The sequence below is a fragment of the Mytilus galloprovincialis genome, chromosome 9 (assembly GCF_965363235.1).
Source record: "Mytilus galloprovincialis chromosome 9, xbMytGall1.hap1.1, whole genome shotgun sequence".
NCBI lineage: Eukaryota > Metazoa > Mollusca > Bivalvia > Mytilida > Mytilidae > Mytilus > Mytilus galloprovincialis.
This window is the reverse complement of record NC_134846.1, coordinates 52,954,420-52,971,680: the sequence shown is the minus strand read 5'-3', so window position 1 is coordinate 52,971,680 and position 17,261 is coordinate 52,954,420. Positions and strand designations below refer to the sequence as shown.

The window sequence follows — 17,261 nt, the reverse complement described above, 5'->3', positions numbered from 1 at the left end:
TGTTTGAGGTTTTGATAAGCCTTTGACATACAGACTTTCCATTTAGAATTTTGCTCTGAGTCAAATGTTGTAGGAAGATTTTTAGTTTGGTATGATCATTTTAAATCATTTGTGACATTTTCTCCATTCTTGGTTCAATAATTATTTCTATGTAATAATGAACCAATTCCTATGCAATTTCAACAACTAGAAACTCTAAATACAAACTTACCCATTTCAAACAACTTGTTGAGACATTTTGTTGCTTTGTCAATTAGAACGTCCCATCTTCCATGGTAGTTATTTTTACGTGGCAAGCCCATGACTTTCATCTTATCTATCAATGTGTCTGATCCAATGATGTTGTACCTTTTCTCTGGATGTGCTTTCTGATGATTTATACCCCATGTAGTTTTGCCTGCTCCTGGTAGACCAATAATCATTACTATCTATAAACAACAAATGTTATATAGGATTTTAGTATGTAGTCAGAATATGCAACTAAAATAAAAAAAGATTTGGTATGATTGACAATGAGAAAACTCTTCCAAAGAGACCAAATGACACAGAAATTAACATTACGATTAAAATAGCATTCTTAAACAGTAAATATATTTTGTAAACAAGCAAATTGTTTAATGAAGTCAATAAATCCAAAGCCTTACTTCACAGTCTGACTTCTTGGCTGGTGCTTCCATTCCTCTAACAAGACCTGGTTGGTGCATTACATAATTAAATCCTTGTGGTGGGGAATACCAAGATTCTTGCTGACCAAAATTTACAATAAATCTGAAAATAAAATAAACAGTGAAATTTCCTTTTTTTTTTTTAATGTTTTCATTTTATGAAGAATTATCGTAGAAGATTATCGTGTATTTTTTCTTCAGTTTAGTTAAAATTTCACAGTAGATGAGAAAAATGTGTAAAGTTTTATGAATTTATACATTATACACAAAGCCTAAAGGGCTGGGTGAGCTATAGATCTATAAGGTTTGTCATAGAATTGATAAATTGGTATTCAATGCCACTTTCAGCACTATAAATAGAAGTCAAATGTTATTGGTGGAAGAAGCCAAAGTCCAAGAAAAGAACCATGTCCTTGTCAATTGTGATTGGAGTAGAGCGCAAGTTTCAATTTGTTTGACAAAAAAAGCCTGAAGAGAGAATAGACTAAACAGGATGTCTTTTGCTAATTTTGCTGAAAAGTAACACTTTTTTCTTTTAATTGGCAAAAGTTCATGAAACAATTCAATAATAGCAGGCACAATTTTAATAAGTGTGCAATATTTCTGTGAAGTTTTTGGGGAACTAGACAGAAAATGAATGAGGATTCAATTACACATTATATGTACCCATTTTCCCCATCCTAGTATCTGCACTATTTTCTTATCCTTGGTGTATTAAATATAACAAACTTATTTGATTAATAAACGATATTTTCTCCTATTTTGATACTAAATTAAATTCTCACTCTATATGTGTAAGATTTCAAACACTTTTTCATTCAAAACTAACTGCAGATGAATTCATCACTGCAATACATATGTACACAAGCATTCATCACTGCAATACTTCTGTACATAAATATTGATTAGTACTTACTTGGTGTTTTTGCTTAAAATATGAGGAAATAATGCTCTTTCTTTCACTCCAACAGGGAATGCTGACAAAGTTTCTGCTACTCCAAGCCATTTACCATTCTTTGTAAATGACATGCTTGGTGGTTTGGCATCAAGGTCAAGTAGGGCTCCTATAACATCCCCTTCACCATATGGTTCACCATAATTAGAAAATTTACAATTTTTGGAAAATTTCCCAGTTCCACCATACCCGTAAGAAAAGGGTTCTTCTCCTGAAAATTCATAAAAATCAGAAAGTCAACTTTTTCATCATGTTCATCATTTGTTTAAAATGTTCTTTAAAATAAATGTATATTATTTTAGTTTATTTATTATTAGGTATAGTATTGTAAGGTCATGCAGTAACTAAATAATCAATAGGAATGAATTCTTTAATGTGTATGAAGAAAACAGTGGCGGATCCAGGGGGGGGGTTCCGGGGGTGCGCACCCCCCCTTTATTTTTGCCGATCAATGCATTTGTATCGGGACATATGTTTTGCACCCCCTGCACCCCCCTTTGCCCTGGGTTAGCACCCCCCCTTTCGAAAATTCCTGCATCCGCCCCTGGAAAATATAGGGTCCTTGTATGAAATGTTTCTCTGATCTTGCTGACTAATTATTTATCTTTCTCAGCAGAGTCAAATATGAAAAATGATAGCTAGAAACTAAGGATGCACGTGTCCATTGTCAATGAAATTAACAACGTCTTCATAGGTAAAATAGTGATAAACAGATAAGCCTATGGTTCATCTCAACTTAATTGCTTTTCTCACTTTCTCCCTACCGAGCTCAAGCAAGAAAATCAATCTCATTGAGAAGATCAACAATAATCTATAATTATTCTTCAACAATTTAACAGCCTAAATTTACATTAAATTAATGGATGATAATAACATCCATTAGTAACCCATTTATTCCATATCTTCAAAACAGATAATAATAGATTTGATCATCTCAACGAGATTGATTTTCTCGCTTGAGCTGGTACAGCGAAAGTGAGAAAAGCAATCGAGTTGAGATGACCAATGATAATCTGTTTATCGCTATTTTACCTATGACAACGTTGTCAATTTCATGTCAATTTCGTTAGCAACGCCACATGGCCTCCTTAGTTTCTAGCGATAATTTTTCCATCTCAAGCGAGAAGCATGATATGAAAATTATCACAAAAAAAAGATCAAAAGAAAAATGCACAAAATAGCGATAATGTACATTACAGGTAACCTAGAATGTTTGTTTTGTTTATATATTATATGGGTATTATTTTATTACAATCATTGAAGATATAATCCCTCATTTACAATGTCTTATTTCTGTATGTATCAAAACATTTTTTTTTATATAAACTACATTCCATTTTGGTACTATAAAATCCAATATAACTTAAAAATATTCTATATAAAGAAAAATTTATTATGAAAAAAAAGTATTTTTTTGCAGTTTAAAATACTCATCGAATACTTTTGGAAATAAGTGAGTTAGTAAAGCAGTTTGAGGACTTGAAAAATTCCTAAATGGGCTGCAGTTTATCATTATCATTACATAGACCAATGTTTAATGATTTGTAGAACTAACAGATTTGTAGCCATACCTAACTGGAATGAACTTTCATCTATTGACCATCCTACTCTTAGAACATGTGGATTTGTTTCTTGATGATTTTCTCCAAAATTTGTTGGTAAATGTTCAACAACTTGCACTTCATAATACAACTGAAAAGCACAAAATCACATTTATTTATCATACATCTCCTTTTACATTATATTTTTACAAAATGTCAATACAATTTAAAATTGCCTTTGTCCCCTTTAAGCATCTGGCTGCATCAAAAGAACTGAAACTGACTAGTGTCTATATGAGATAACAATACACATGAAGTGATTTAATTAACAAGAGTGCACATACTTTACATCCCAGCTCCTTTGTTCTAACAGTTTTGAGTTTCTTTGTTATGCATGCTTTTTCCTTTGTTCAATAACATTTTGGCGGGAATGTCAAATACAATATAAAACTTATAATTAATTATACAGAAAAGACTATCTATCAACATTCACGTAGAAAAAATCCAGTGTATCGGCTGGGATTCAAACCCAAGACCTTTAGCATATCAAGCCACGACACATACCACTACACCAGGACGACTGGATAACAACTAACAGTAATTGAACATACTTAAAGGAAGCAAGATCTTTTTATAAGTGGGAGACCTTTATTCAGTGGGGTTTTAACCTTTTTCGTTAATAAGTGATTTGTCAGACTGATTGTTCAATTTGATTTTACACTTTCAAAAGTGGGGCGAGTCGGTAAACAAGAGTTGGGCGACTTTTGTATAAAGTGGCGATATAGTGTGGGCTGATTGACGTCACAAGTGGGGCGAGTTGACACTGTTTGATATCTACTCATCTTGTTCGGGGGTCATAAAGGGTATATATCATATAGTAATATGTAAAGTATATTATAATGGTTGTGTGGCGTTCTAAACTAGATTTTATGAATTGTAAATGGTTTTTCGTCTAATCTAAAACAGCTGGGATGTAAAATATTTATCCCACTCGGACTTGGCGTGTCAGTGTTGGATCACCCTCTGGCCTCTGGGTGATCTTACACTGACACACCAAGTCCGAGTCGGATAACTATTAAGGAATGTCTCAGGGCTATTCCAGAAAAAAATGTATGGGGGGGGTTGGAAGGCACATTATATGAATAATACATGGGTGATGGGTATCAGAGCAACTTTTCACACTATAATGCACTATAATTTTCAATTACAATTGTCTGGGCGGTGGGTGCTGACAAAAACTGCCTTCCGACCCCCCCCCCATACAATTTTTTCTGGAATAGCCCTCATAGGATTTACTCATTAAGATTTTTATAAAATTTTTGTTGAAAATCTTAATAAATCAAGGTCATACTGCAGGTATCACATAAACCTAGCATTATCAATGATCCATGAAAATGTGTCCAACACAGCCAAATTATTTTCAATAGAAGAAAGACATATGAATTTTCACTTAGTTCAGCCTTTTAGAAATTTTGTAATCAGAAATATAGCTTGCACTTTGAATAGCTAGCAAAGAAGCTCTATGCCCTGTCATGCTTGAATGCTCTAGTTTTAAAAATGCCCAAAGAAAAACTTACCTTTCCCGACATTGCACCATGGGTTGCCCTAGCTCCTGCCCAACAAAAGTTAAAACCAGGAGGTTGAACTAGTGGGTGAGCACCAAATCTGAAAAAAAAAATGTGTAACAAAATTGTATAGTTTGGTTAGACCTGTACAATGTACATGCATGTTATAAAAAGACAAGCAACAACAATAAAATAAAATGAGAGGTTATACAATGACCAGCACTTTGTATTTAGGTCTTTAATGGACAACTACCTTATTGGCAATCATACGACATCTCCTTATTTTGAAATTATTGACAAAAGAAATTGGAATCATCAGGATACATGGATGTTGAATTTAGAAAGAATAGTGGTTTTTTTTTTATTAGTGACAGCTTAATTTTCAGCAGCAAAAATTAAGTACATATTGCATATTCTTTTCTTAGAATGTGACCTATTGAATTAGACTTATCTAAGGTTTTGTACTTAAATGAGCAATACAACAGGTGCTTCATGTGGAGCAGGATATGTCTTTACTTCTGCAGCACCTGATACTACCCTGTCTTTAGGTGGGGTTTGTGTTGCATAGTCCTTAGTTTTTCTAAGTATGTTTTTTATACTGTTAGTTTTTTATGTTTGTTTTTGACATGGCTTTGTCTGACAGCTGTTTATAAAACTTTTAAATGAAGTTTTAATAATCAATATCCCTTTGATATCTTTTGCCTCAATTTCCAAGAGGTGAAACTAATGATCATAGTGACAAACACATGTTATATTCACAAACAAACATATACAATTCGATAACTTTGAAAAAAAATATCACATTTATCTTACACTTACAATTTAATCTAGAAATAATACACTTACAATTTAATCTAGAAATAACAAATACATTTAAATATCTTGCCACTTCTTACCCGTCAGAATCTATAATCAGATGGAGATCAGAGTTAAAGTCATCTAGGTTAACTGTTACACTTTCTGGTACCTCTTCTTCTTGTACAGGTACCTCCTGCATTAACCCTGCCATGCTAAAACATAAAATTCACAACAGCAATTGCATTTTTTCTTTATAACCATAAAACTAAATTCAAATATACAAACATATTTACATCATGCATATTAATTTGATCTTTCGACTGGTTACTTTCAGAGTTTCTGTATCACATAATATCAACAATACCATATTTGCAAGATGCCAAGTGGAAGTAGCCTAGACCTTTCATATTCATGATATTTCTAGCTACCCCTAAATAAGGATCTGGATTTTCAGAGTGGAGTTTGGATATACTGATAGAATCAAATAATTCTTTAATTATAAATTTAAAACTACTTTTTTTTTTATGAAACAGTATTTATAAATCTATAATTGTAAAAAAAAATATTTACTTTTACCTTTAAAACCTCAAAATTGTAGAGTTGTTAACTGTTCTACTGGTCAAATTTATCTTAAAATGATATATAATAATTACTACAACTTATGTTATCATATATGTACCTTGCCATTGCAGGATCTGCATATGCATACTGTAATCCAGCCATCCCAGGATGTGCAACAGCTGCATAAGCACCAGGATTAGCAAAGGCCATACTAGGTGCACCATATGCTGACATTGGTTGTGTCACCATACCATGTGGGAAACCTTGTGCTGCCAAACCCTGATGAGCTGCAGCCAGACCACCAGATGGGAATCCTTGAGCTGTTAAACCTTGTGCTGCAAAGCTCTGTGCTGTCATTCCAGGCATCCCTGGCATTCCTGGCATTCCTGTCATTCCTGCTAGTCCTTGAGCAGTCATACCTGTTAATCCCTGAGCTGTCATTCCTGTTAGTCCTTGAGCAGTCATTCCTGTTAAACCTGGGTGGCCAGCATACTGATGAGCTGCTAGTCCTGAGGCCAAACCTTGTTGTCCCAATGCCTGTGTCATTAGTCCCTGTTGTCCCAAAGCATGCGTCATCAATCCTTGTTGCCCCAATGCCTGTGTCATTAATCCTTGTGACATGATGCCCTGTCCACCATAAGCTTGAGATACTAGTCCAGGAGATGCCATCAATGCTGGTGAAGCTGCTAAAGCTGGTGAAGTTACATATTGAGCTCCTGCAGATGATGATGATGGCGAGGTTGGTGGAGCTGGGGCAGCAAACCGTGTGGCGGCAGATGCCCCTAATCCTGCAGGAAGAACACCAGCTGTTTGTCCTCTCTGTGGCTGTTGAACGCCAGGTGGGAGTCGCACGGCCACCATGTAAGGTTGTTGCATCTGTTGCATCATCATATTCATTGGTAGGTATCCACCGGGCATGCTGGGATTCATTTTAATTTCTTTGTCTATAAAATAAGATACATAGATATAGAAAGATGTGGCGCGCAGGGGTGTGGAAATATTTCATTATGTATTTGTTGTGATCACTTGTCCCCGGGCAAGTGAAACCTAAAACTTCACTTGTCCAGAAAAAAATTTACTTGCCCTGATGATCCCAATACATATTGAAGTATTTCTTGTTAGCTAATATATGATTCTTACTTAGCACTGTTGTGCATCACAAACAAATGAAATCTATTTGTTTATATGTGTAAAAATTAGGAAAGTAGGAAATGGGTTGACATCAATGGGACAAAAACCTTACAGCAAACCAACCAATGAAATGACATGTAAAGGACAATTTTGCAGCAGTTTTTTAATAAAAATTGTAGCCAGTAGGTACATATACTAAATTTGAGGACAGTGATTGAAGAAATGTAAACTAAATAATAGATAAACTATTCATTTTGTGGTGTTTCTCTCAACTGACACACTTGTTTTTTCCTTGATTATTTATTATTGTCTTGATGGGCAATTAAAGCGTCCCTTTTATTTTTCACTTTGACAACAAATAATGTTGAACTTTCATCTATAAATAAGACTTCATCTATAAATAAGACATAAACTTAATTTATTTTCCGAATTTCCATAGATAGCCAGGGGCAATCTGATATCCACGATGTATGAAATTTTCGCTTTTGTTTTTTTTTTAAATACTCTGTGTCCTCCATTTGCATTTAAGGTTTTCTACTCGACTCATGACTCTTTTTGTCTTGCTTGCCCATCTTTTTATTTATCAATCTGAATTTCGATACAAAATTTAAAGAAATGACACTTCCGGTAAATGATGGATAAAACCTAATTGACGATCCCGGGTCAATGGACAAAGCCAATGCAATGTTGCGCAACTCGGGTTCACATACTTATTTTTATTTATTTTGGTGGTCGATCTATTTCCGGTATCATATAATATTTATCGTCATGAACATTGATGTTTTTACTTGCTGAACATTGGTTTCTTTTACATAAATTAAACATCTTTATGTGTTTTGAAATTAATTTTATGTTTTTGTTGGATTTTAACTTTGTCTTGTATATTTTCTTACTTGTCCACGGGCAACCAAGACAAAAATAATTACTTGTCCGGTTGTTCAAATGTACGAGTCGGGCGAGTCGGCATTGCATTTCCACACCCCTGGTGCGAGTACCAATGAGACAACTCTCAATCCAAATAACAATTTATAAAAGTAAACCATTATAGATCAAGGTACGGCCTTCAACACGGAGCCTTGGCTCACACTGTATAGCAAGCTTTACAGGGCCCCAAAGATTTGTAATGTAAACCATTCAAACGGGAAAACCAACGGTCTCATCTATATAAAAACGAGAAACGAGAAACATTTATGAACTACATAAACAAACAACTACTGTACATCAGATTCCTATATATATATTAATTCAGAAAATAATGTCATTACACAAAAATCATATGCTTAAAGTTTTAACAGACCTTCATTACTGGAGTTTAGTTAGTAGATTTTTTTTTTTACTCTCCCAAAATAATTGGATATTTGGATATCTGGGTTAATGTTTGAAAAAAGTACTTAACCGGGATTCACGCTTCGGACAGCTGACAATGAGTTCCGTTTTACCGGGATTGGAATACCTCTTCTATATTTCCCGCTCAAAACAGTGCAAACATGAGTTATCTTTCTTTGATGAATACCCGGATGAAAGTGTAAACATGGCGCTTCCGTTTGTTGAAAACCTTGTCAAAATCATAGGAAATTTACAGAATTTACGAGAATTTGAAATGAGGGAACATTTTTTTTGAAAGAATATGGAAGAATTGAAGCCACACTAGTATACTTTTTTGACATAAAATGTCGTTTTAAGTACAAAACACTTGGAATGGACATTGTTCAGTGTGAGGAATTTGTACAGTCTCATAAAATTTTTGAAAATTGTGCCATTTTGGGTTAAAAAATTACGATTTCAGGTCAAAGAGCAGAATTTTGAGAATTTCACCTAAATAATGCTGAAAATTTGAAAATTTGAATATTTTATGAAGAAAAAATTATCAAAACATGAACAAAACTGTGAACATGGTGTTAGTGAATGAAATAAATACACAAATAACTACAAACAAGTTTTTATTGACATTTTGTATGAAGATCTCCCACTTGAGATAAAGAAGCCAGGGAAGCCATCGTCTCAGAGTAGCTTCTGTCTGGGCAGCAATAGGTGAAAGGGTTAAAGAAGTAGGTCATCATTACATGTACTATTTTGGGAATCTGCAACAATTGACCTGAGAATTTGCAACACATCAACTTTTGATGCCATACAACAATTATTCTTTCTTTGTGGTATCAGACATTTTCTACTGTTAAGTCAAAATTTTACAGGAACCTATGTGATGTCCAGTTATATTGGACAAATAGCATAAAGGTATATCAATATTTGGACTATGGTTTTTTAAATACCTGCTGCATCTTTTTACTATTATTAGGGAGGTCGCCAATTCAATTATCATAACGTAATGATTTCCTTGCAACTGCAAAGATATCTGATTTTACCCAACTTCAATTGCTCCGAAAAAGGTAAAAATATATTGAATGTCAGAGCAAATATTGATATTTTATTAAAGTTCAGACATTTATATTTCTGAATACATTTGTATATATAAGTTTTATTGGTATTGTGAGCTCGTATAGCAGTTATTTAGTACGATAAAAAAAAATGCTTGATATTTTGAAATAAATGGCCGCTGGAAAAACTAGGTATATTTTTTTAACAATACACTATGCCAAACATGATTAAGATTTATTCAACACAAAAAAAAATGCTGTCTCACTTTATTTTGAGACCATGAAAACAATTATACTTATAAGAATACTACTTGCCAAAACTTGATTACAAAGTTATTAAACACAAAACCAATTAAAATTGGGCGCGAACATATAGGATGCGAAAATGAAAGGGGGCGAACATGAGTGGGTGCGAACGTGAATGGGCGTGAACTGTCCCTAATTCGAAAAACTGTGTCAAAGGTACTACTGATTTTGAAATTCATTCCGCAAGCAGTAACTCGTCATATTTTGGCTGACCTCCCTACATTTGTAGTGCAACACCAAATTGTCATATAATTTTTGTGCTCTTTTGACATAACTTCACAACTGAATTGATTTGTTGGTTGGGTTTTTTTTATTAGATGTTTATTTAATGTTTATAATTTTACATTTTGTACTTTTCTCTAACTTTATTCCCTTTTTTGTAAGCTTTTGGTTGTTTTTCTGTTAATGAATGGCATCTTCATATAATTAAAATAAAACATACAATGATGTATATTGCAATGACATTGAATAATCTAACTTAAATGTTATAACAGGTACGTGTATACGGTTTTGCAGCTTGAGAATCGGTTTAGTGTATAAATAATTTTAAGTGCTATTCTTGAAGTCTCCTTACATTTGTATGTTTCGTAATAATTTCTTAATTAATATGCGCAAAATCGCAGTTTCATGGATTATTTTCTTGCTTATTTCTACAAGTTATGCGTTGTAGTTTCATTTTCCACACATTTCCATTGTTTCAACATGGCGTCCGTTCTTGGAATAAGTTATGTCCCTTTAATATCAAATTACGCGATCTCACAAATTAGAGACAGCAAGAATTTTAGCGACAAGAAGCGCCAAGAACCATATTTAGCGACAATAAATTTAATATCTCTATAAATCTAAAGAAAAAGAAAAAAGTCAATATAATGATAATAAAGCATCACACATGTTTAAAACATAGATATAATTGCTACAATTATTTGGGATATGTATTACAGCAAATATTACCTATTCCCTGTCATATTTTGATATTAATTTTACTTGTGTTTAGAACATTTATATATTATTTATCTTATATTTTTTAACAATGTCTTTGTCTAATATATAATAAACTGACTGCATGCAAAATGCATTATTTGTGCATCAATGTCAAGAAAATACAAAGAGATTTTGTGAGAAAACTGAAATAATGATAGATCCGTGTTTTACTTGCTCGGATACTAATATTAAAAACACATATTTTGGTATCTATTCTATATTTTCAAAACTACATATGTACAGTTATACTACAAATCTACAACCCTCAGTTTATGGCTACACGTGCTGATCTTATCTATAGTCATGCATATTCATTAGCTGTTCATGGTAAGGCTTCCAATTTAGCTTTACGTACAGAACTTGAGCTATATCCAGTGTGTTTTATATCATATAAACTAATGTTTAAATACTATGCTAGATTAACTGACATTGAAGTTGGAAACAACCCAAAATTTGATTTATTAAAATCTGCATTCATTGAAGATAAAAAATTGTATACACAAAAGAGCTCTTGCTGGGTACAATCATTACATAAACTAAAAAAGTTAATCAACTTTGATTCACTTCAAATATCACATAATGTGTTTGAGGACTTACTCAAAAACTTTTATAAATGCAAGATTTTGGGTCAACTTGAGCATATCAAATCTAATAACACAGGTAAACTAAGATTTTATAGTAAAATGTGCTCATCTTTTGACTTAAAAGCTTACTTAAGATTTGATATTAAGAAATATGATAGATCATTGCTTACAAAAATTAAAATAAGTGCACATTCACTTGCAATTGAAACTGGGAGGTATAGCAAACCCAAAATTTTAGCAAGTGAAAGATACTGCAAACTTTGTAAAGATAAAGTGGAAGATGAAGTTCATTTTCTTTTATATTGTCCTCTATATAAAGACCTTCGAGAGAAGTTTGATATTTTCAATAACCTTAATAATGATGATGATATTAAATCAACGATTTATTTACTTAACCCAGTAAATCTGGTTGACACCAGACAAATATGTAATTATTTAAGTCAAGCTTTTGAACTTCGTAATAAAAATCTAATGTCAGTTGGTCTACCATAAGTATAATACTGTGTAATACTGTGATATTATATATATAATTAGTATTTGAAATGTTTCTTTATGTTGTATTTGCATAAATTGTCATGTTTAATGTGTTTGTATCTTGGAATACGCATTGTATCATATGTGCTTTGTCCAATAAAATATTTGAAAAAATAGTAACAAAATTTTAAAAAGTTTTGCAAAATTAAGTTTTCAATTTATCTATTACATAATTAAGCAGAACATTAAATATCAAGTCGACGACATGGGTATCTATCAAGTTGGATGTAGAAAATGCATAACATCCGATTTTTTAAATTACAAGGTACGGACGACATATCACTCTATTAGTTCAGCAATTTTCGTGTCTGCCCTTCCATTATGCGACTAAAAAAAAAATCCCCAAAAAATGGATAACAATTGTATCGAAAAGAGAAAATCGAGTGCACCTTTTTATGTTAGGGCGTGTTTGAGTTGAATATTTTGTCTTGAAATCGTACAAAGCAAGAATATTTGATACCTCATCTCGCTTCAGATTCTATCATTTTTATATATCAAAGCTACAGGTTGACTTTATAACATAAAAAAAATCACAGTACTAAATGATGAAATATATGGGTCAAGTGAAATACCTATCTAATGAATCACAAAAACAGAGTAGATGTGTTCGAATAGCTATTTTTTTTTATTAAAAGTACTTGACGACAGTCTTTCAAGTTGGGTGATGAAACTGCATATCTTCGAAAAAATATGTTTTTTTGTGTTATAACTAGGTATTATAGTCTTCAACCAGTAAAACAAATTTTAGTCTGCCCTTCCACTAAATATTTTATTAGATTTTTTTTAAGTGTTTATGAATTTTCGAAAATTCCACCTGACAACCGATCAGACAATAGTTTTCAGTTGATCAATGCAGACAAGATCATTAACTGATGCTCATTAGCTAGAAGATACATTTGTCTTTTAAAATACAACTGACATATAAGGATCGTAATGGTTCTATATATAGATCTATGTGGATAAATTTATCGGTTTTCAAGAGCAAAATTGGCAGCGCGTCATCCCTACAATGGCTTCCATTTCTACGATTGTGAAAATAAACTGGCGTAATGGGGAGATAATTTTGACAAAGTAGAATCCTGACTGTTGATAGTCCTCTTGTCGCTAAATTATTCTTCTTGTCGCTGAATTATTCTTCTTATCGCTTCTCGACGCTTCTTGTCGCTTCTTGTCAGACAAATGTTGCAATACGAATGATCAAAGTTATCACCGGTCCGAATAACAACGGTTATGTTATAATAGTCGTAACCACAACCCCGTTCCTTTTTCCCAAGCGCGGCCGGCCCCAATGCGACCTACCGAATAAGACTTATCACCTGGGCCCAGTTTCACGAAGCTGTCTTAGGACCAAGACATGTCTTAGGATGGTCTTATGACATATCTTAGTCCTAAGTGGGTTTCACAAAGCGGTCCTAAATTAGGACATCTCTTAAAGTTGGTCAGAAAGTTAGGACAACGCGAGAGGTGTCTTATGATGGTCTTAGGATAGTTATACGTTTATTTATATAAATTGCACTCATTTTTTATATTAATTTTGAAAAAAAATATCTTATTATTATCTAATTATCTATTCTCCTGTTCCTACTTAAAACATATATACATTGACGGATTATCAGGATTTGTCAACAATGAAAATTCGATGTATTGATATAAAAATTGCACGATTTTATCTCTTAACCTTTTATAACCAATAAAGTCGAAATTGAATTCAACTCTCTTGTACCAAAACAATGTCATAATTTTATATTCTTTTTTCTTAATTTTGCATTGAAAATTTCATATTTATATTGATGTATTGTTTAAAGATAATTTATATATAAATTACTTTATATTTATTTTGCAAATTATGTCATTATATTCATCAATACGTTTAGAATAATTTATGGTAAGACATACTACATTGACATGATTTTTTTCCGTAGATCATATTTATATTTGAAAATTTAAAGAACTTGCGACAGGTTTAGGATGTCTTAGCTAAGATGATCCTAAGACAGCTTCGAGACGAGGTCTGAGATATGTCCTAGGATAGTCATAAGAGGATCATAAGACATGTCCTAAGATATGTCTTATGACATGTCTTAGGATACTAAGATATGTCTTATGACATGTCTTAGGATAGCTTCGTGAAACTGGACCCTGGTTTGTATTTACATGAGCAACACAACGGATGTTCACGAGTCGGTTGGCAATTACGAAATGTATAATCTACAGATGACGATTGATACGTTTCGATCGTCGTAACTACAATCCCACCCTCCTTATGTACGAATGTGACCTACATAATTAGACATACTTACACGAGCAACATAACGGGTGTCACATAGGGAGCAGAACGGATCACATGAGATCACCGTTTTTTATGGGGTTCGTCTTGATCACTCTTTAGTGTTCTATGTTGGTTGTTGCATGTATACTGCTGTTTGTCTTTTGGATTTATTTTATTTGCTGAAACGATTTCAGTTCGGTGTTTTTTTTTTCAAACTGCAGACCAACTTCTTACTCGGACAATATTAATCGATGAGTGCTAGTACCAAGTACCCTGAAAGGAACTGTATCGAGCAAACCACTTTACCGAGAAGAGTGCCAGTACCAAGCCAACTATTTTACAGAGAGTGAACACAGAATGAAAAATCTAAATCAACTTAAATAAAAGGAGATATTTTACCTAGCCTACAAGTGTGGACACAGATGACTGTGGATAGTATGTATGGATGTTTGACAGTGTCTTATGACAAAATGAGTTCTATGTTTTTTCTATATGGTGTTATTAACTATGTTGCACGATGACAACCAATCTGAGCATTATGAGTGTTATTTATTAAATTTTTTATGCCCCCACCTACAATAGTAGATAGGCATTATGTTTTCTGGTCTGTGGGTCCGTTCGTTCGTTTGTCCCCCTTTAGGTTAAAGTTTTTGGTCAAGGTAGTTTTTGATGAAGCTGAAGTCCAATCAACTCGAAACTTAGTACACATGTTCATTATGATATGATCTTTCTAATTTTAAAGCCAAATTAGACTTTTGACCCCAATTTCACGGTCCATTGAACATAGAAAATGGAAGTGGGAGTTTCAGGTTAAAGTTTTTGGTCAAAGTAGTTTTTGATGAAGCTGAATTCCAATCAACTTGAAACTTACTACACTTGTTCCATATGATATGATCTTTCTAATTTCAAAACTCATAACTGCTCCAAAAGTAATCTGATAGAATTTCAAGCATTTTAAGCCAATATTATCAACATCTACTAATGAGTCTTAATATGTCTACATATCTAAAAAGTCATAGTATTCAAAAGGTAATGCAAAATTATTCCTTTTCATTTTTTTTGTTATATGGATACACATTTGAGTGATACATGTACCAATACAATATTTGTTGTGGTATGAAAGTGCAGTAATTAGCATTTACTGTAACTATGTTAATTCACACAAATTGAAAAATAAACAAATGAATGGACCAGATGCTCCGCAGAGCCCAGCTTTATACGACTGCAGAGGTCGAAGCCTGAACAGTTGGGGCTAGTATTGACACAACATTCAAGCTGGAAACAGCTCTGAGTTTGAATTGTGATTAAATAGATGACACAGCTTAGGTTTCTGACACAGAATGAATGTGGTCTAATGAACTTAAATATTTGTTTTGCTTTTGTGTTAGGAGCAATTCACTATGCTGCTGAATATTAATCCTTTCAAACAAAAATATCTAAAGAAATTTTCTTTTTAATTTCTGAAATGAGAAACATTTAGAGGAGACAAACTTCAGTTAAGAGATCAGAAACTAAAAAAATGTATAATTTTTCCATTTGTAAAAGGGCATACCCTAGAAAGTGCTTGCAATCACTGAATGGTTATTAATGACTGCTTTAATTTATCAGTTGGTAATAAAGTGAATATTGCATTGTATATTGTATAATTGATTTAAGTTGACTGAACAAAGAAAGATAACTCCAATTTTCAAAGAAGATTTCATAAGGCATTGGTATTAGGTAATTCAAGAACCATTCTGGACAAACTCCAATTAAGGGTCTTGAATTTACAAAAATGTTTGTTTTTGGTCCGTAATTATTAGACTGTTTGTCCCATAACCCACACATTATACCCGAACCTTCTACTTATGGTATTAAACATTGTGGTACAATTTCAGAACAATTGAAATACTTATACACAACTTTTTAAACCGACACTAGATTAAAGCTTGTTTTGGGCACCTTTGTACCCCTTATTCCTAAACCTTAGGGACCATAACCCCCAAAATCAATCCCAAGCTTCCTTTTGTGGTTATAAACGTTGTGTTATAATTTTGTTGATTTCTGTTGACTTATAATAAAGTTATTATCCAGAAACCATCTTTCGGACAGGATACCAATTTACGACCCCAAATTTTTTGTGGTTGTATAAAAATGTTGAACATGTGCAATGAAGTATAGTTTTAGAAATCGATTAGGGAGCTACCATTTGATTTTTATGGGGGGGGGGGGGGGGGGGCTAGGATGAAAAATTTTGTCCTGCCTTTCTTTTTAGTTGTAATCTCTGTCCTGCCTTTTTATTTTTCAGTCTATTCGGTCCTGCCTCTTTTTTTCTTAGCTTATCCTGACTTTTTTACAACAATTGTCATCCTGCCTTTTTTTTTTTTGTAATTTACTCATCCTGCCTTTTTTTTCAAATTTCATCCTAGCTCCCCCCATAAAAATCAAATGGTAGCTCCCTTAGACTGGATAGGCCTTATAATTTTTTTCCCTCCTAATTGAAGGACCGTTTACACTCAGGGCCGAGTCATCAGCAGGCAATACAGATGTATTAAAACAACCTAGCATCATATTGCTAGTAGTGGGAGTAGCATTGTCCGGTAAATTTGTTCCCACTTTTTTTTATAAAATGTATGGTTCAAATCAAAATAGAATGCTTTTATCTCCTGAATACTTACATTGTACATAGAGATGATACTACTTTGACAAATCCTTGTCCATTAGAGTTGTCTGTCAAATCTTAATTTCACAAAGAATGAATTGCATAACAATGAACTGAGCTCAAAGCAAAGTACTTTAATAATACACTTAGACAAAGAGCTAAATCCAGTGATATACTTTGTACTACAGGTCCTTCATGACCATCCATCCACCCAAACCATATCTCAATAACATTCCATACTACATGATTGGATTCAGAAGTCCTGAAAAAGACATGACTTTTTTTTATCTTGTTTTAAGTATATATGCACAGGTTAAACCTTTATTGTGGATATAATCATTCAGTATCTAGCAAC

At 33.1% G+C, this 17,261-nt stretch overlaps 1 protein-coding gene across 1 annotated transcript in view; it reads right to left on the bottom strand.

The window, feature by feature from the left end:
• Positions 1–10,628, bottom strand: part of LOC143045277 (uncharacterized) — a 30,395-nt gene extending 19,767 nt beyond the window's left edge. Inside the window, exons 1-8 of the mRNA XM_076217662.1 lie at positions 10,472–10,628; positions 6,204–7,029; positions 5,623–5,736; positions 4,739–4,826; positions 3,192–3,312; positions 1,582–1,831; positions 645–768; positions 212–428 (exon numbers count right to left, since the gene is read on the bottom strand). Of these exons, the coding sequence (XP_076073777.1) occupies positions 212–428; positions 645–768; positions 1,582–1,831; positions 3,192–3,312; positions 4,739–4,826; positions 5,623–5,736; positions 6,204–7,015 (1,726 nt within the window). The 5' untranslated portion in view covers positions 7,016–7,029; positions 10,472–10,628. The remainder of the gene's footprint in view (positions 1–211; positions 429–644; positions 769–1,581; positions 1,832–3,191; positions 3,313–4,738; positions 4,827–5,622; positions 5,737–6,203; positions 7,030–10,471) is intronic.
• Between the last annotated feature and the right edge of the window lie 6,633 nt (positions 10,629–17,261).